The sequence below is a fragment of the Ranitomeya imitator genome, chromosome 3, assembly GCF_032444005.1.
Source record: "Ranitomeya imitator isolate aRanImi1 chromosome 3, aRanImi1.pri, whole genome shotgun sequence".
NCBI lineage: Eukaryota > Metazoa > Chordata > Amphibia > Anura > Dendrobatidae > Ranitomeya > Ranitomeya imitator.
This window is the reverse complement of record NC_091284.1, coordinates 489164828-489186242: the sequence shown is the minus strand read 5'-3', so window position 1 is coordinate 489186242 and position 21415 is coordinate 489164828. Positions and strand designations below refer to the sequence as shown.

At 42.3% G+C, this 21415-nt stretch overlaps 1 protein-coding gene across 1 annotated transcript; it reads left to right on the top strand.

Moving 5' to 3' along the window:
- Positions 1-262: 262 nt before the first annotated feature.
- On the top strand, positions 263-19949 carry CREG2 (cellular repressor of E1A stimulated genes 2). The gene is made up of 4 exons (XM_069757605.1): positions 263-729; positions 9588-9757; positions 16188-16301; positions 18944-19949. The coding sequence occupies exons 1-4, from the start codon at positions 280-282 to the stop codon at positions 19083-19085; spliced, it is 876 nt and encodes a 291-aa protein (XP_069613706.1). The 5' UTR covers positions 263-279; the 3' UTR covers positions 19086-19949.
- The last annotated feature ends 1466 nt before the right edge of the window (positions 19950-21415 follow it).

The following is a 21415-nucleotide window of genomic DNA, read 5'->3' as shown; positions in this document are numbered from 1 at the left end:
TTTGTCAAGATTTTTTGGAATTATTAAGAAGGAATTATACAGAATGATTATGTTTATGGACAGTTTAAAATATTTAAGGCTTTTTTTCTTTAGCATATTTAATTGACTACTAATATTGTTTGGAGAAAGTGAAAAATATATAAGTGAAAAAGTGTTCTGCATGACATAGGCCAGAACTAAAATCTGGCCATTAGATGGTGCTCATGGACTTGCAGGAGAAAACACCTCCTCTGCTTGGCAATAGGAATGTAGAAGCCAGCATCATTTGCCAGGCACAAAATGTCTGACTCCAGCTTCTATTGCAAAACAACTGCCTGTGCATTTTACATGCTTTGGCTGGTGGCATGCTTACTGTATTATTCTCACGGCTATGTGATTGTAAATTCGGTTTCATGGTCAGTCACCAATGAGGTGGAAGAAGAATTGGACAGCTCATCCACTGAAGATGCTTTACCAGCACTATTGGAAGACACAATCAGCATGTGGAAGCAGAGCTACCCAGCTTCAGCTTACAAAGAGGAGAGGGAGATGAAATCCAGGCCAGGGCCTGACATGACCAAACAGATGATCTCACCATCCAGGATGTTCTCCTACAAGAGGGGGAGCAGTACTGTCACAGAGAGCTCTTCTTCTCTAACTGCCCTCCAGAACAGACTGCTCACAAATGCCAGAATATTAGCCCACAAAAGCCAATGGGGGACCCTAGCAACGCTTTCCACCCAGGAGACTGTAAGTGCTTTACATCCCTGATCAGAGTTCATTGTCTTGATCTACTTCTGCTGTACAGTTATGTCTTTTGTTTTACAGCCTCAACAGTGATTAGCTGCCAGAAAGATGCGTATATGAAGCAACCGTCCTTTAATGTTAGACATATATCATACGCCACATGTTTATACATTCATTACTAGGTTGTTTCACCTTTACGTTTTATTTGCTGAAAAATGATAATTTCACAAAACATGAGCAGTCTGAAGGACATGTAAAGAATATGCTACTTATACAGCGGAGCAGACTATTTGTAACACTGGTGAAAACATCTATGTTAGGGTTTGCTCACATTTACATATAAAAAATCACTCCAATGTTCATCCCGAAAAGTTCTATGAGGGTCACTTGCATGTCATTCTGTATATCATGCGAGTGTGCTATTTTTTTCTCGCTTAGCATCCATATTTCATGTATATGCCATCCGTATGCGATGCATTTTTAACATAATCTGTTACATACTATAATATTAAAGCTAGTTGTCATAAATAATAAAGCAATTACATAAAAAATATAGATATATACTGTATGTTTGTGTATATATATATATATATATATATGTATATATATATGTACATATATATATATATATATATAGTAGAAAGATATTAGATAAAAGATAAATAGATATTATATAGATAGATAGTAAGATAGATAATACAGTCATGGCCAAAAGTGGTGGCACTAGTGACAAGCTAGTGTACTCATTGCTCGGGTGACCTCCGAGTATTTATGACTGCTCAGAGATTTAGTTTTCATCACCTCAGCTGAATGATTTACAGCTACTAGCCAGGATGAGTACAGGTGGGGGTTGCCTGGTTGCTAGGGAATCCCCACATGTAATCAAGCAGGCTAGTAGCTGTAAATCATTCAGCTGCCGCGATGAAAACTAAATCTCAGAGCAGTCATATATATACTCGGAGGTCACCCGAGCGTGCTTAGGAAAACCCGAGCAACGAGTACACTCATCACTAGTTGGCACCCTTTAAATTGTTTCAGAAAATGAACTTTTTTTCAAGCATGTGATGCTCGTTCAAACTTATCTGTGGCAAGTAACAGGTGTGGGCAACATGAAATATCGCTTAATACTTAATAAATAAATAAATGAAAAAGACAATGTGGGGTACTGTCACGTCGCCGCCACCGCCGCTTCCTGAGCCCTGCCATACTTACCTTTGTGTGGGGGGTTTTTGCGGAGAATTTGATCCACTCAGAAGTTATAACTCTTAGAAGTTTCGGCCCATTGCAGGAGATATGAAGATTCCATCGCGATTGGTGGGAGATAAAAAGATGTAGAGGGGTCAGAGAGGTCAGTAGTGATGGATAACACATTATGGTTCAGAATTACATTTTGGAGAATGTAGATTTTTGTAAAATTCTGCTCCATTCAAATTTATTCGTTCATCATTATTGGACATTCATATAATCTGACGAGTCTGTGCATGACTTGTATGAGTGAGAAAATCACCTACCGGCTTCCATACAAGAGGATGTGGGCATGCTCGGTGAAATGTCTAGTGGGCACTGTGTAGGAAGGAGCGGGAGGTTGAGCTCACCTTTAGCTATTCTGCCTTGTGATGATATGAAATAACTTCTGAAAACTGATAACTTCTACAAAACAGGAAATGTAAACTTATTGTGACGCCTCAGTGGCCGCTGGAAAAAAACTGACATCTTCAACAATTTATTTTAATATACCGGTAGATAGTTAAACAGAATATTAAAGCAAAAAAAATTCTATTATCAAGAAAGACAACTTTGAACTACTAAAATGTGTGGATAGCTGAATAGACACAGCAATCATTCTTTCTCTGAACTTCCTTACATTTCCATGTAATAATCCGACAAATGGTCCATGCCCAGCACCATTATGCATCCCCAGAACTCCAGTGCTCTGACCCAGGACTTCCACACACCTCATTAGCATAAGAGCTTGGGCCATTTGCAAGCTCCATATTAGGGGCAGAAAATTAGTTCTGTTTTTACACATTACAGTAGTTTGCGGATGCTTTTCATGGTGAAAGATTCCAGCTGTGAAAATTCTGTAGTGAACCAGCCGAATGTAGACGTACTCTTAAAGGAGTTGTCCACTGTTGGACAACATTTTCCTATATGTCCGAGCTCCTAAATAAAAAAAAGAAAAGCTTACTCACCATAGGCACCTGTGCCATTCTAAGGCTACGTTCAGACTAGCGTTGTGCGCCGCTGCGTCGGCGACGCAACGCACAACGCATGCAAAAACGCGGCAAAACGCAAGCAAAAACGCTACGTTTTGCGACGCGTGCGTCGTTTTTTGCCGAAAATCGGACGCAAGAAAAATGCAACTTGTTGCGTTTTCTTGGTCCGACGCTTGCGGCAAAAAAGACGCATGGTTCGCAAAACGCAACAAACAAAAGCGCATGCGTCCCCCATGTTAAACATAGGGGCGCATGACGCGTGCGTCGCCGCTGCGTCGCCCGACGCTAACCCGACGCACACTAGCACAACGCTAGTCTGAACGTAGCCTAACAATGTTAGTCTGGGTCTCTTAGTGCTCTCATGACATTAGTATAGCACATGAGCACTGCAGCCAATCAGCTGTTGCTGATCAGTTGCTGCTCAACAATATTCACTCTGACAAAATAGTAATGGCTGCAGCTGGTCAGTGACATCTGTTTGGCTGCAGTGCTTACGTGACATTGCAATGTCATTCTAGCAGTGGGAGATCCGGCACTGACATTGCTAGAATATCTCTGGTATAGGAAGTGAGTATAAACGTTTCATATTTTACTTTTGGAGACTCTGGCATTTAAAAGGGTATTCCCATCTCCAAGACCCTATCCCAATATGTACTGTAGTAGGTGTAATAATAATAATATTAACAAATACCTCCAATTAGAAATGTAGTATAGTTCCTCTGATTCGCTTATGTCTTTTCTCATTTGCAGGCATTGCAGGACCTTAGGTACCGTATATACTCTAGTATAAGCTGAGATTTTCAGCCCATTTTTTTTAGGCTGAAAGTGCCCCTCTTGGCTTATACTCGAGTCATTATCTTAGGGGATCGGCGGGGAGGGGGAGCATCAGGACTCGGTGGCTGTCACATCATACTCACCCCCTCCTGGAGCGGTGTCTGCACTTCCCTGCTTCTCCGATGGTCTCTTCCTGTGTTCAGCGGTCACGTGGTACCGCTCATTAAAGCAATGAATATACACGCGACTCCACTCCCATAGGCGTGGAGTGCATATTTATTACTTTAATGAGCCGTACCATGTGACCACTCAGCACTGGAAGAAGCTGCCACCCCAGGACAACAGAGAAGTAGAGAAGTGCAGAGACCGCGCCAGGAGGGTGAGTATGACGGGGGAGGGTGAGCCATGCTATATTCACCTGTCCCCATTCCACCGCCAGGCTCTGTCTTCCGCGTCCTCTGGCTGTGACGTTCAGGTCAGAGGGCACGATGACGTGGTTAGTGTGCACCCTCTGCCTGAACAGTCACTGCAGAGAGCTAGAAGACACAGCGGCGTGCGGTGTTGGAACGGGGACAGGTGAATATTGCAAGTGCCAGGGGCCTCAGCCAGTAGCGACTCACGCACCTGGCCCCCATAGCACGCCGGTGTCTCCACCTGCTCAGGACACCGGCACCTGGCCCCCAGCGACGAGAGTTGAGTATGTCATTTTTTTTATTACAGCAGCAGCATTATATGGGGCACATTATTCTATGGAGCATCTTATGGGGCCATCAACCTTTATGGAGCATTATATGGGGCATATTACTCTATGGAGCATCTTATAGGGCCATCAACCTTTATGGAGCATTCTATGGGGCATATTTTTCTATGGAGCATCTTATGGGGGCATCATTAACCTTTTGTGCAGCATTATACGGGGCATATTTTAATATGGAGCATCTTATGGGGTCATTATTAACCTTTGTGCAGCATTATACGGGGCATATTTTAATATGGAGAATCTTATGAGGCCATTATTACCCTTTATGCACCATTATATGGGGCATATTTTTTGTATGGAGCATCTTATGGGGCCCATCATGAACTGTATGGAGCATTATATGGGGCTCCTGATACAATATGGATATTCAAAAACATTTAACCTACTGATGTCTCAATTAATTTTACTTTTATTTGTATCTATTTTTATTTTTGAAATTTACCAGTAGGTGCTGCATTTCCCACCCTAGGCTTATACTCGAGTCAGTAAATGTTCCCAGTTTTTTGTCGCAAAATTAGGGGCCTTGGTTTATACTCGGGTCGGCTTATACGCGAGTATATACGGTATCCATATTTACGACCACTGATATAGTGACAGTTAGTTAGTTGATAGTGGTCTTAACCCCTTAACGTCCAATGACGGACATAGTCCATCATTGGACACCTGTACTGTTTGGTGCATGCTCAGGCGCTGAGCTCCACACCTTTTCTGGTACATGACAGCTGATCTGATCTGTGCCCGTAACAGCCACGGGTGGAATCACGATTCACCCACAGCTGTTAACATGTTAAATGCCGCTGTCAAACGCTGACAGCGGCATTTAACATGCACGCGCAGGAAGCGCATGATTATCTCCTCCCATTGGTGCCGGTGTCACATTACCGTGGGTCGCCGATGGGTTGGCGTGACAACCCGGGTCAAAAGGAGACCCCTGTGGTTGTCATTGATGGATCGCTATGAGCGCCGCCTGGTGGCAGGTGAGCATATCTGCAGTCCTGCTCTATGTAGCAGAGGCAATCGGACAACTGCAGCTTCTAGCCTCCCATGGAGACTATTGAAGTAAGTAAAAAGTAAAAAATAAATGTTTTTAAAAATATATAAAAGTTCAAATCACCCATTTTGCCCCATTCAAAATAAAACAATAAAAAAATCAAATATACACATATTTAGTATCGCCACATTCATAATCGCCTGATCTATCAATATATAAAAATAATTAATCCAATCGGTAAACGGCATAGCAAGAAAAAAAAAGTCAAAACGCAAGAATTACGTTTTTTGGTCGCTGCAACATTTCAATAAAATGCAATAATGGGCAATCAAAAGATCGTATACACACCATAATGGTATCAATAAAAACATCAGATTGGTGCGCAAAAACTAATCCCTCACCCAGCTCTTGATCCTGAAAATGGAGACACTACGGGTATCGGAAAATGGCGCAATATTTTTATTTTTTTAACAAAGTTTTGATTTTTTTTTCACCACTTAGATAAAAAAGAAGCTAGACATGTTTGGTGTCTATGAACTCGTAATGACCTGGAGAATCATAATAGAATTTCAGTTTTAGCATTTAGTGAACCTAGTAAAAAAGGCAAACAAAAAAAAATGTGGGATTGCACTTTTTTTCCAATTTCACCGCACTTGGAATTTTTTTCCCGTTTTCTGTTACACGACATGGTAAAACCAATGGTGTCATTCAAAAGTACAACCCGTCCCACAAAAAAAACAAGCCATTTTGACTAAAAAATAAAAAAATTATGGCTCTGGGAAGAAGGGGAGCAAAAAACGAAAATGAAAAACCAAAAATACCCCTGGTCGTTAAGCGGCTAACTAGAGTTGAGTGAATTTTTCAAAATAATTATTCAATTATCGGCAGCGAATATTGTTTTTGCAATATTCGCTGAACACAGCCGAACATCATTCTTGACAATGGGAGTAAAAATTACCTAAAATGTTCGGAACCAATCAACAAACATAAATTCTGCACAAATAGGGTATGAATATGGCATGAATACGGCAAATTCAGACTCGGCATCCAAATCCGAACATATTCCCTCAACTCTAGTCGTAATCATGGATATCTTAGGTCCTGCAATGCCCTGCACATGAGGAAAGAGACATAGCGAAACAAGAAAGCTTATTATTACACCTACTACATATTGAGAATGGATCTTGGAGATGGGAATACCCCTTTAAAATACCACTCCAGCATTGCTTTTTTCAGCTGGAGTGGCGCTTTATATGTACAGTATGTCCCACGACACCATCTTATCTTAGTTAGGGAAAGAAAGGGAAATTTTAATCAAAGTGTATTAAAAATCAGATTAGGTTATGGCATTAAATTAAACGGCAGAGTGGAAGGTGTGGATCCACTGTGCCACGAGCCGAGTTTACCCTGGAGGGGTGTGACTAAGTGTTTACCAGATCTTCACTAGGGCCTGAGGATAGGCTCGGCTGCCGGTAGACAGGTACCACTCCAGGGCAGTCCCCAGCTCTGGTGCAGCTGACCGAAGGGGCGTAGACAAAGTTAAGAGTTACAGGAGGACAGAGGCAAAGGCGTAATCAGACAATTCGAGGTCAGGGTAAGCAGCATAGGTTCAGTATATGTAGCCAAGGTCAGGAGCAGAGAGGTGAGGATAAATGGTATACAAGCCGAGTAGTAGGAGAGGCAGAATAAACAAGCACCTACAGGGTCCAGGGAGAAGAAACTGGAAACCAACGATAAGGCAAAGAGAGGTGGAAGAAGCTGTCTAATATAGCCATTGCTGCCTGGCAGGTATGGACTGGGGCTGAAAATCAGTCCTGGTATTCTAAATCACCAGATGAGATATATTACTAATATTACACTGGATGGAGGAAAGGAAGATATTTTACAAGACCAATATTTCTAATGATACCTGTGGCCTGCTGGGGTTTGTGACAGAGTCAGTGACTTTGTGTTCCATCACAACTCTTAACTAGTGATGAGCGAATATACTTGTTGCTCGGGTTGCTGAAAACTTAATCTCCGAACACTAACAAATACTTGGAGGTCACCCGAGCATGCTCTGGAAAACCCGAGCAATGAGTACACTCGCTCATCACTACTCTTAACAGTATGGGTGTCTTGAAAATGCCGATTCTGTTAACAACATAGCAGACAAGGCAGCCCATGACCAGACAGGCCCTTCTGGCATTTGAAAGAATTACCAGATGGCCAGTCCGGCCCTGCTGCCTGGGGATAGGCTGGGGAAGGCAACCCTACAGGCCTCAGCAGGGTTAAATTCCTGTAGGATCTTGCAGTGTTTCCCTATAGCCAGGTGTACTTCGGACCATCACTTTAACTCTTTTTAACTACTTTTGCATCCAAGTAGCAGCCAAAGTAGTCAGAACAATGTTGGTTAGAGCAGGGGTGTCAAACTGCATTCCTCGATGGCTGCAAACAGGTCGTGTTTTCAGGATTTCCTTGCCTTGCACAGGTGATAATTTAATCACCTGCAGAGAATGATTCAAGCACCTTGTGCAATGCTAAGGAAATCTTGAAAACACGCATGGTTTGAGGCCCTCGAGGAATGCAGTTTGACACCCCTGGGTTAGAGACATTATCATTTTCATGCAAAGGCTGCCAAAGTGGCAGTCCAGTGGTGTGGAACAGAGCCTAAGGCTACTTTCACACTAGCGTCGGAATTCGGCCCGTCGCATTGCGTCGGGCCGAGATTCCGACGCTAGCGTTGTTAGCACCGCCCAACGGGTGCAGCGGATGCATTCTCCGGCGCATCCGCTGCCCCATTGTGAGGTGCAGGGAGGTGGGGGCGGAGTTCCGGCCATGCATGCACGGTCGGAAAAAGCCGTCCGTCTGGAGCAAAAAACGTTACATTTAACGTTTTTTGCTCCCGGCGGTCCACCACAACACGGCCCAACCGTCGCACGTCGCAATGCGTCGGTAATGTTACGCTATGGGGCAAAAAAGCATCCTGCAAACAACTTTGCAGGATGCGTTTTTTCCCCTAAACGACGCATTGCGACGTATTAAAAAAAACGCTAGTGTGAAAGTAGCCTAAGAGTGAGTATTCCTTCTATTGCTTTCCAACCATGTCTTGCTGATATCAAATTTAAAAGCTGAATGGAATACCCTTTAACGCATTGCTCAAAATAAGAAAAATTGGGCCAAGTCGGGTGGGATGGGAAATAGAATTGCATAAAATAATTAAGGGCCTGATAAATTGCCCACCTCTCAGTGCCACTGCTCCCACCAGTATATGTTTACTCTGTTGCACCAATAGCATCGCAAGTACCCGCAGGACAACTGGGGCCCTCATGTTGGTAGTCAGGGACATCATTACTGCAGCACTGTTGATGTCAATGCTTCACTGCAGTGGTCACATTATAGTCGGGGACATCATCACTGCAACATGGTAAATCAAGAATGCCAGTGCAGGACCATGGGGAATTTATCAGGTGAGCGATTGGTCTGTTATTATTTTTGCCACTGGGCCCAATGTTTTATTTTTGATCTTAGAAAAACCCCTCTTCAACACATTGGAAAATAAATTATCAACTAGAAATATAGTTCAATAGTGAGAATTATTAAAGTTTATTTTAGGCATGGATTGATTAAAATAATAAATGGAGGCATATCCACCTTCCAGCACCCCCTGTGGATCCAGTGCTAGTCACTCCGCCAACTCCAGAATTAGGAGTCTGGAAATACACAGCACCGCTGCAGCCTGTAATTGAGATGTTTCTTTGATGACGCACTCCTCTAGTCACCTGACCACTGCAGCCAATTACAGACTGCAGCAGTGCTGTGGCTTCCGAAGAGGGCAGACACCAGTAAAGACCTCTGACGCGGCCTGCACTGGATTCTTTGGTGGTGGAAAATGAGTATAGCTCGATTTATCATTTTTAATCAATGCATGGCTAAAACAATATTTTACTGGTGGACCCTTTTAAAGGGTCATTTTACCTTCTATCTGGATTCCAATAGAAATCAATATGTACATTAATAAAAACAAAGGTAGAGCATAACATCGTAATTCTACACTGTAAAGTACAAACCATCGAATTGATCTAACATTATGTACCGGTATATAACTGGTATGTATCCCCTTCTTTTACCCTATTCTTAGATACAAGGAGTACCTTTTGGGCAGGTGCTGTTAACCAGTGATGGTCCTATGGATAACAGTACTGGAGTTCCTTACTTATATATTCCTCCCAAGTCAAGCATCATCACAGATTTGATGAAGAACCCAGTTGTATCTTTCACATTTGCAGATCCAAATGGAGATATTTGCAGGTAACAAAAGAAACGCTTATGGGAAGCATTAACATTTTTTCATATTTTTATTTAAAGAGATTCTTTCAGAATCCATCACCACCCCTCGACCAAACTGTTTATATGGTCATATTGCTCTCTGAAAAGATATTGTCTATTACTGATACAATCTGTTGCTCCCTAACTGAATTATATTACTTTTTAACTGTATAAGCAAATGAAGTTAAAGTGCTCTGGGCATGATCAGAGCATTTTAACTTCATTTGCATATTAAAGAAAACTGTGATATTTCAGTCATGGAACAATAGATTGAAGTAAAGATGTGGATGACATTATCTTTCAGAGAACATGAGCATATACCGTAAACAGTTTGTTGGGGGAGAATCGATCAGACAGATTCTCATTAAAAGGTAACTTTTTTTTGTAGTACGTTTGGGTGAATTGCAATAAATAATATCAGTATATTTTAAAAAGTGACAACGGTTGATAAAATACATGCAGTGTAACAGCCATACCACGAGACAGTATAAAAAAAAGCTGCAGTGAAAATTATTTTAGAATTCTATTGCATTTTACTGACACTTCACTATACAGTAGCATGTAAAAGTTTGGTCAAAATTGGTCAAAATAACTTATTGTGAACAGTTAAGCAAGTTGAAGATGAAATGATCTCTAAAAGGCCTAAAGATAATAGATGACACATTTCCTTTGCATTTTAGGATATACAGTATATATATATATATATATATATATATATATATATATATATATATATATATATATATATACATATACAGTGCCTACAAGTAGTATTCAACCCCCTGCAGATTTAGCAGGTTTAATAAGATGCAAATAAGTTAGAGCCTTCAAACATCAAACAAGAGCAGGATTTATTAACAGATGCATAAATCTTACAAACCAAAAAGTTTTGTTGCTCAGTTAAATTTTTATAAATTTTAAACATAAAAGTGTGGGTCAATTATTATTCAACCCCTAGGTTTAATATTTTGTGGAATAACCTTTGTTTGCAATTACAGCTAATAATCGTCTTTTATAAGACCTGATCAGGCCGGCACAGGTCTCTGGAGTTATCTTGGCCCACTCCTCCATGCAGATCTTCTCCAAGTTATCTAGGTTCTTTGGGTGTCTCATGTGGACTTTAATCTTGAGCTCCTTCCACAAGTTTTCAATTGGGTTAAGGTCAGGAGACTGACTAGGCCACTGCAACACCTTGAATTTTTGCCTCTTGAACCAGGCCTTGGTTTTCTTGGCTGTGTGCTTTGGGTCGTTGTCTTGTTGGAAGATGAAATGACGACCCATCTTAAGATCCTTGATGGAGGAGCGGAGGTTCTTGGCCAAAATCTCCAGGTAGGCCGTGCTATCCATCTTCCCATGGATGCGGACCAGATGGCCAGGCCCCTTGGCTGAGAAACAGCCCCACAGCATGATGCTGCCACCACCATGCTTGACTGTAGGGATGGTATTCTTGGGGTCGTATGCAGTGCCATCCAGTCTCCAAACATCACGTGTGTGGTTGGCACCAAAGATCTCGATCTTGGTCTCATCAGACCAGAGAACCTTGAACCAGTCAGTCTCAGAGTCCTCCAAGTGATCATGAGCAAACTGTAGACGAGCCTTGACATGACGCTTTGAAAGTAAAGGAACCTTACGGGCTCGTCTGGAACGGAGACCATTGCGGTGGAGTACGTTACTTATGGTATTGACTGAAACCAATGTCCCCACTGCCATGAGATCTTCCCAGAGCTCCTTCCTTGTTGTCCTTGGGTTAGCCTTGACTCTTCGGACAAGCCTGGCCTCGGCACGGGAGGAAACTTTCAAAGGCTGTCCAGGCCGTGGAAGGCTAACAGTAGTTCCATAAGCCTTCCACTTCTGGATGATGCTCCCAACAGTGGAGACAGGTAGGCCCAACTCCTTGGAAATGGTTTTGTACCCCTTGCCAGCCTTGTGACCCTCCACGATCTTGTCTCTGATGGCCTTGGAATGCTCCTTTGTCTTTCCCATGTTGACCATGTATGAGTGCTGTTCACAAGTTTGGGGAGGGTCTTAAATAGTCAGAAAAGGCTGGAAAAAGAGATAATTAATCCAAACATGTGAAGCTCATTGTTCTTTGTGCCTGAACTACTTCTTAATACTTTAGGGGAACCAAACAGAATTCTGGTGGGTTGAGGGGTTGAATAATAAATGACCCTATGAAAAGACTTTTCACAATTTAAAAAAAAAATAAACAAAGAAATAACATTCTTTTTTGCTGCAGTGCATTTCACACTTCCAGGCTGATCTACAGTCCAAATGTCACAATGCCAAGTTAATTCCAAATGTGTAAACCTGCTAAATCTGCAGGGGGTTGAATACTACTTGTAGGCACTGTATATATATATATATATATATATATATATATATATATATATATATATATATATATATATATATATATATATACTAGATTGTGGCCCGATTCTAACGCATCGGGTATTCTAGAATAGCATGTCCCTGTAATATATGGACAATGATGATTCCAGAATTCGCGGCAGACTGTGCCCGTTGCTGATTGGTCGAGGCAACCTTTATGACATCATCGTCGCCATGGCAACCATTATGACATCATCGTCGCTGTGCCCGTTGCTGATCAGACGCGGGATTTCTACGTCGATGCTGTGCCGGTCTCTGATTGGTCGAGGCCTGGCGGCCTCGACCAATCAGAGAGCCGGGATTTCCAGGACAGACAGACAGACAGACAGACAAACCCTTAGGCAATTATATATATAGATATATATATATTGTATATTTTCATTTTTTTACTCTTTAAAAATTACAAAAAGGAAAATAGGCCAATGCAAAAGTTTGGGCACCCTTGGAGATTTGTGTGCTCATATAACTTTGACCAAGGCTTCAGAACTTAGTTAGCCTGTTAGGGTTGTTCACCTTCATTATTAGCAAAGGTCAAGTGATGCAAAATTCCCAGCTTCATAAAAACCCAGCCTCCTCTAAACTTGTGTCAAAAAACACCAGGTATGGCATCTTCTAAGCAGCTGCCTAGCACTGTGAAATTGAAAATGGTGGAGGCCCACACAGCAGGAGAAAGCTATAAAAAGATAGCAAAGCTGTAGTACCAGCGCCCCTGCACGTTTCTTCTCTCCCCAGCATGGACACCGACTCACTTCCTTGTCCCATACTTCCTCCTTCACCGGCTTCTGCCTGGGGTCTGCGCATGTCACCTTCTCTGACACTACCCTAGGTGGGCCTCAGGAATTCTACAGGGCTTTAAATTGACCGGAGCGGGAGGTTCATGTTTGATGATACGAGTGTCACCTAGTAACTCCAAGAACCTGACCAACCAGCAAGGGGATTTGAGTGAGTCCCTAACCTTCCAGGGTGTCAGTAGGTTGCCATAATATATGGGAAATGCCTTTCTTTTCCCTGGTCAGTGTGTTTTATAGTTTATCTCACCCACCTTTTATACCACCCTCTCTCTTGTGGGCACTAACACAAGTACCCGATCCCCAGTCTTAAATTGTATTACTCGAGCTGACCGACTATATCCACTGGATTTTTCAACTTGGGTCTCTTTTACCGGTCCCTTTACTTTGGTCTGACGAGACGACCTTACCGATCATTATGCCTGGCCTCTTGTGGAAACCGATTGGCTCCTATCTCCTGGGGAACCTCATTCAACACGCCTACATTTTTCAGAGTACCTTTTATTGCTAAGTCTCTGAATTGGGGAGTCCCAGAACAACTATGGGACTGCCCCAATTCATCAATTTTGGCTTCAGGAGATGGTTCTTCATCGTCCTTCTTAGCCAGTACAGAGAATGGAAATTCACCATTTACATCATATGACTTTGTTACCATAGCTGACTCCTGGCATACTGGGTGCAACAGCTGTAACCCACAATTCCCAGGACAAAGGAAAATCTCGACCAATCAAAATAGTATGGAACAAGTCCTTGACCACTCCCACTTGGTGGGACATGGAACCACAGTCTGTACGTATGTTGACCTGGGCCAAGTCCAGAAACACCCATTTGACCGGACCGCGCCATCTGCGGGTTTGAAAAAAGGTCTTTTTTATGTTATGTAGAGGAGACTGGGAACATACAAGTGCTTCTCACTAAATTAGAATATAATCAAAAAGTTAATTTCAGTTCTTCAAAAAAGTGAAACTCATATTATATAAAGTCATTACAAACAGAGTGATCTATTTCAAGTGTTTATTTCTGTTAATGTTGATGATTATGGCTTACAGCCAATGAAAGCCCAAAAGTCATTATCTCAGTAAATTAGAATAATTAACAAAAATCACCTGCAAAGGCTTCCTATGCATTTAAAAAGGTCCCTTAGTCTGTTTCAGTAGGCTCCACAATCATGGGTAAGACTGCTGACTTGACAGATGTTCAGAAGGCAGTCATTGACAAACTCCACAAGGAGGGTAAGCCACAAAAGGTCATTGCTAAAGAAGCTGGCTGTTCACAGAGTGCTGTATACAAGCATACTAATGGAAAAGTGAGTGAAATAAAAGTGTGGTAGAAAAAGGTGCACAAGCAACCGGGATAACCGCAGCCTTGAAAGGATTGTTAAGTAAAGGCCATTTAAAAATTTGGGGGAGATTCACAAGGAGTGGACTGCTGCTGGAATCATTGCTTTGAGAGCCAGTAACACAGACATATCCAGGACATGGGCTGCAAGTGTCACATTCCTTGTGTCAAGCCACTCAAGACCAATGGACAATGCCAGAAGCGTCTTACCTGGGCCAAGGAGAAAGAGAACTGGACTGTTGCTCAGTGGTCCATGGTGTTGTTTTCAGATGAAAGTACATTTTTCATTTCATTTGGAAATCAAGGACCCAGAGTCTGGTGGAAGAGTGGAGAGGACACAATCCAAGCTGCTTGAGGTCTAGTGTGAAGTTTCCACAATCAGTGATGGTTTGGGGAGCCATGTCATCTGCTGGTGTAGGTCCACTGTGTTTTATCAAGACCAAAGTCAGTGTAGCCATCTACCAGGAAATTTTAGAGCACTTAATACTTCCCTCTGCCACAAGCTTTTTGGAGATGGGAATTTCATTCTCCATCAGGACTACACTACCACACTACCAAAAGTACCAATACTTGGTTTAAAAACAAAAGTATCACCATACTTAATTGGCTAGCAAACTTGACTGACCCTAACCCCATAGAGAATCTATGTGGTATTGATAAGTGGAAGAGGAGACACCAGACTCAGCAATGCAGACAAGCTGAAGGCTGCCATCAAAGCAGCCTGGGCTTCCATAACACCTCAACACTGCCACATGCCGATCGCCTCCATGCCATGCCGCATTGGTGCAGTAACTGATGCAAAATGAGCCCGGACCAAGTATTGAGTGCATTTACTGAACATACATTTCAGTAGGCCAACATTTCGGATTTTAAAATCATTTTTCAAGCTGGTATTATAAATTATTCTAATTTACTGAGATAATGACTTTTGGGTTTTCAATTGCTGTAAGCCATAATCATCAACATTAACAGAAATAAACAATTGAAATAGATCACTCTGTTTGTAATGACTCTATATAATATATGAGTTTCACATAGTGGGCATGAGAATTCTAAATAATTCCCATCCACTTTCTTGTAACTGTAAGATGATGCATTTTTGGTGCAGTGAAAATACACAGCATCAAAACTCATCTTGGGAACGTAGCCTAAGTGTAATATGCAGGTGCACATGCATAATGTTGCCATTAACAAACACATAAGGACTAAAATACATTTAGGGGAGTGGACCCCTCCAACCTGAGCTTCGAACCAATATCTAGATATTTTAGACCCAGTCAGGTCCAGGTCATGTTCTGCCCCCATCTATTTTGAGGCCTGGTAAGCACACAGTGAGACGGACTAATAGAACTAGAGACCATCCGGATTGTGTAAACTGTCGCCGTGGGATGGCTTTTATACTTAAAAAAAAGTGTTGAATAAGTGCCCTATGATATTCAAGTGTCACCATTTATCTACTAACTGCAGATCAGATGCCTACGCATTATGTTTTTATTCTAAGTTATATTTGTTTGTTAATGGCCACAGTGTACTGGCCATTGTTTTTTTACTATTTTTTACTATTTCAACCTACTTAGAATTTTGATCCAATTTTTCATTAAATATTAGGGTGAAATTAATGGTATAATTCAAAACTTGTCCAGCAAAAAAACAAGCCCCAATACAATTATTTTGGTGGAAAAATAAAAAATGTTATGGCTGTTGAAGTAAGAGGAAAAAACAAAAATGCAAAATTTAAAATTGGCTGCATTGGGGCTTAATTGCTTTTTAAACTGCTGGGAACTCTGAATTAGATGTAAGTTTAGGTCAGATAATGACTTTAGGGATTTGTTTGGTTTCTGCATTTTTTTTAAGTAGAAATTGAAATTAACCATTTGTTTATGCTATATTTTCAGAGAGACCATCACAGACCCACAGGATACACAGTGTGCAGCATTAACACTCATAGGCCAAATGGCGTATGTACAACCAGATGGGGCAGATTTTGCCAAAAAAGCGCTTTATTCCAGGTAGTAATATTGGATTTACATAGCATGATAAGTAACATGTGGCCAATGTAACCTAAAAAGGTTGTATATATATATATATATATACAGTGGGGAAAATAGTATTTGATACACTGACAATTTTGCAAGTTTCCCCACCTACAAAGAATGGAGAGGTCAGATGTTTCCTGTAGTTTTTGACCAAGTTTCCACACACTGTTGAAGGGATTTTGGCACACTCATCCATACAGATCTCCTCCAGATCTTTCAGGTTTTGGGGCTGTCGCTGGGCATCATTGAGTTTCATCTCCCTCCAAAGACTTTCAATTGGGATCAGGTCTGGAGACTGGCTACTCCAGGATTTTGAAATGTTTCTTACGGAGCCCCTCTTTAGCTGCCGTGGCTGTGTTTCATGTTCCTAAAACACTAGCTAGAAAGCAGCAGCATCTGTGTGTGCTTGTACCTATTTCACTCTGCTCTACTATTTCTTATTCTTCAGTGAGCCGGCAGCCATATTTATTTTAATCCAGGTATTTGAGCTGTTTTTCAGAGTGAAAGCCCAGAGCCCCCGCACTTACATGGTTTACAATGCTGTGAACTCCGGGAAAATGGCTGCTGGGAGCGGCGCATGAGCAGATGGAGATCTTGGCGCTGAGATCTCATCTCCCGAGATCTTGGTGCCGAGATCTCCATCTGCATATGTGCCTCCCCCAGCAGCCATTTTCCCGGAGTCCACCGCGTAGTAAACCATGTAAGTACAGGGGATCTGGGCTTTCACAAAAGCGACCTGCAACAACGCTCCACTCTTGCTTCCTCCAGCAGCGACCCTGGGACCCTGCCTATAAGGTATATCCGCATTATAAGATGCACCCCCATTTTTCCCCCAAAATTTGTGGGAAAAAAAGTGTATCTTATAATCCGAAAAATACGGTAAGTCTCTATCGGTTACGTGCCGATTTGCAACTCAGAACCGATAACGGTCTTGATTTTACAGGTGCTGAAGTGGTGTGAGGTTTGATAATGGACCCAGTGGAATACAGAGGAGTCATCAAGTTCCTTTACTTGAAAGGCCACACACCAAAGGAGACGTTTGATTGTATGAAAAAGGTTTATGGTGACGATTCTTCATCACATGATGTAGTCAAGAACTGGCATCGTCAATTCAAATGTGGTCAGAATTTGGTGGAAACAGCTCCAATTCCAGGGCGATCTAACTCTGCTATTGATGAACATACCATGCAACAAGTGGAGGTCACCATTTTGAAAAATCGCCACCTAGTCCAAAATGTCAAGATTAGTGTGGGGTCTGTGAAAAAAATCATCCAAGACCATCTTCACATGCATAAGATATTCGCTTGCTGGGTTCCCCGGCTGCTCACACCTTTCCAGAAGCAGGAACAAGTCGAATGCTCTCAGGTTCTATAGAAGATGTGCCATGGAAACCAGGAGGACTTTTTCAACAGACTGATCACACAGGACGAAAGCTGGGTCCATCACTATGATTCTGAGACTAAAGTCCAGTCGATGCAATGGAAGCATCATGACTCATCACCTCCAAAGAAGGCACGTGCCCAACTCTCGGCAGACAAGGTCATACTCACAGTATTTTGGGACCAGCACGGAGTAGTGTTGATGGATTTCCTAGCAAATGGTACCATGATTACTGGGACATACTATGCTTCACTGCTGCGGAAATTGCTGGAGACCATCAAAACCAAGAGACGTGGCATGCTCACCAAAGGTGTCTGCTAGTCATGAGCGAATATACTCGTTACTCGAGATTTCCCGAGCACGCTCGGGTGTCCTCCGAGTATTTTTTAGTGCTCGGAGATTTAGTTTTCCTTACCTCAGCTGAATGATTTACATCTGTTAGCCAGCTTGATTACATGTGGGGATTCCCTAGCAACCAGGCAACCCCCACATGTACTTATGCTGGCTAACAGATGTAAATCTTTCAGCTGCGGCGATGAAAACTAAATCTCCGAGCACTTACAAATACTCGGAGGCCACCCGAGCGTGCTCAGGAAATCAAGAGTAATGAGTATATTCGCTCATCACTAGTGTCCGCCTACTGCAAGACAATGCACCAGTTCACAACTCACATGTTGCCCAAATGCAAGCATGCTCCTGTGGCTTTGAAATTCTACCGCATCCCCCTTATTCACCCGACCTCGACCCTCGGACTTCCACCTCTTTCCAACAATTAAGTTACCGTTGAAGGGCAAGCATTTTCCATATGATAAGACTCTGATTTCCGTAGTCACAAAGTGGCTTTTGGAGCAACCTGTCGACTTCTACAAGCGAGGTGTTTACAGTTGCTTAAAGAGATGGGAGAAGTGTGTGTCCCTAGGTGGCACCTACTGTATGTAGAGAAGGACTAATAATTGCGCCAAGTTTCATTGCTCTCAATCTACAGGAAGTGGGTCAGGGGAATACTTTAATGAACACCCCTTGTATATCTTCCTCATTCTCTTCTGGAATATAATGCAATTTTACAAATGCTTTGCATAGCACTTCTATAAACAAAATATTATAATTTTTTAATAATTTTTTTTACACTGACCTTGTTAACCAAAGCCAGCTTTGGAAAAATATTTGCCATTGACATATTCTGTAAAAATAAACAGAAAAAAAAATATTAATTTTTATCTCTTTTTTTCCCAAAGGCATCCCGTTATGAGAAAGTGGTCTCAAAGTAACAACTGCCTCCTTATGAAAATGAATATAGAGCACATCTACATAACAGACTGTTATGGAGGAGTGTACAGCCTTCCCCTGGAAGATTACTACAAAGTGAACCCAAAATGAGCAGTTCTTCTTCACTGTTACATAGCATGACCATACCCATGACGGTTTATAACACTGCAACAGAAAGGCTGACGGCCACCTATTTACCAAGTGTTATTGCATTGAAGCACTCGCTGTCTGTCTCACTGTAAATGTGTTTCAGAGGGTAAATATGTTCTTAAGTATTTTGTCCATTGTGCTAAAACTTTGGAATTTTAACATGAACTAAACTATATTTATAATGCCAGGGATCATTTTTCTAACAAAACAGAGATGATTCTAGCAAATTTTGTCTGTTTTGGGCAATTTTCAGCTAAATAACCTGCACACACAATCATTTTCTAAATCAATAGCACCTTTGCTTTTTTGCATGAATTGCATTGCTGGCCAAATACAAATTTAAAAAATACAGTGAAAGGGCAGGAGTTGGTAGGTAAAGGAATTTTAGTGCAGTTCTTGTTCTAGGAAACCTAGATGAATAATATGACTAGTTATCCATCCAACCGGTCATCACTGGCTCAGCTACATTTTATCTAGTGCCTAAGGGTATCTTAATCCTTGGGTACAAAGCTTAAGGTACCTTCACACATAACGATTTCGTTAACGATATCGTTGCAACGTCACGCTTTTTGTGACGTAGCAACGATCCCGCTAGCGATCTCATTATGTGTGACAGCGACCAACGATCAGGCCCCTGCTGGGAGATCGTTGGTCGCTGGGGAATGATCAGGACCTTTTTTTGGTCGCTGATCACCCGCTGTCATCGTTGGATCGGCGTGTGTGACGCCGATCCAACGATGTGTTCACTTGTAACCAGGGTAAATATCGGGTTACTAAGCGCAGGGCCGCGCTTAGTAACCCGATATTTACCCCGGTTACCATTGTAAAAGTAAAAAAAAAAAAAAAGAGTACATACTCACATTCCGATGTCTGTCACGTCCCCCGCCGTCAGCTTCCCTGCACTGACTGTCAGTGCCGGCCGTAAAGCAGAGCACAGCGGTGACGTCACCGCTGTGCTCTGCTTTACGGCCGGCGCTGACACAGTCAGTGCGGGAAGCTGACGGTGGGGGACGTGACAGACATCGGAATGTGAGTATATAGTGGTTTTTTTTTTACTTTTACAATGGTAACCAGGGTAAATATCGGGTTACTAAGCGCGGCCCTGCACTTAGTATCCCGATGTTTACCCTGGTTACCCGGGGACTTCGGCATCGTTGAAGACAGTTTCAACAATGCCGAAGTCTTTCCCCTGATCGTTGGTCGCTGGAGAGAGCTGTCTGTGTGACAGCTCCCCAGCGACCACACAACGACTTACCAACGATCACGGCCAGGTCGAATCGCTGGTCGTGATCGTTGGTAATCGTTTAATGTAACGGTACCTTTAGATTTTCAGTTCTCTTTATAGTTTAGATAAGTTGGTTGCTGAATCTGCAGTGAAATTATTACCGTTTTGCCTCTACAACTTTGTCACTAGGAACTAAATACAATTGCAAACGAAAATCAATTATTCTAAGATTACATGTTCTCATGTATGGACAGAAGGAAAATCTGTCATAAAAATGTAATTCTTTGAAACAGAAGATCAATATTGTTTTAAAGCACCACTCCAGCAGTTTTTTTTATTGGAACGCTGGAGGGGTGCTACTAATGTAAGTTCCCTGCCCCTTCTCTCCTCTTTGATCAGGGCTGCTCCAGTCAGTCTCCTGCAGTTTGTGACCTGCCGGCTCTCTTCATTGTTTGGTGCAGCGAATCGGAGGTAATTTTTCACTGTAAGTCTATGAGAGCTTTGTTGAGAGCTTATGATGACCAATAGCTCTGACATCCGGTCAGTCAGAAGTTGCGGTCACAAAATGGAGACGTGGAACCGGAGTTGCACTGTGAAGAGCTGAAGACGGCGGATGGGGAGTATAATATTAGGTGCACAGACCTTATGTTAGTAGCACCACTCCAACGCTGGAAAAAAAAATGCTAAAGTGGTGCTTTAAAGGGAACCTGTCAGGTTATTCATGCTGCCAAACCACAATTCCAACCAGGTATATTATTCTCTGAAATGCTGCAAAGTTTCAGAGTATAAATACTTTGAAGATATGGCTAGGACCGTAACCATAGACCAGACTAGTCCAGTGTCACCCCTGGGCGGCTATTCCCAGGGCTGACATGGGAGAGACACTGGCTGCAGTAGCACTGTTAAGAGCCAGCCAGGGGCGGCACCGGACAAGTAAAAGAAAACGCAACGCGAAAACGCATATCAGCTCAGTGTTGCAGGCAATGATCCACAAGGGTTGTGGTCCATGGACAAATCCTGCTTCTAGTTTCAGATAAGCAGATATGAAGAGGAAAAAGGCAAAAAA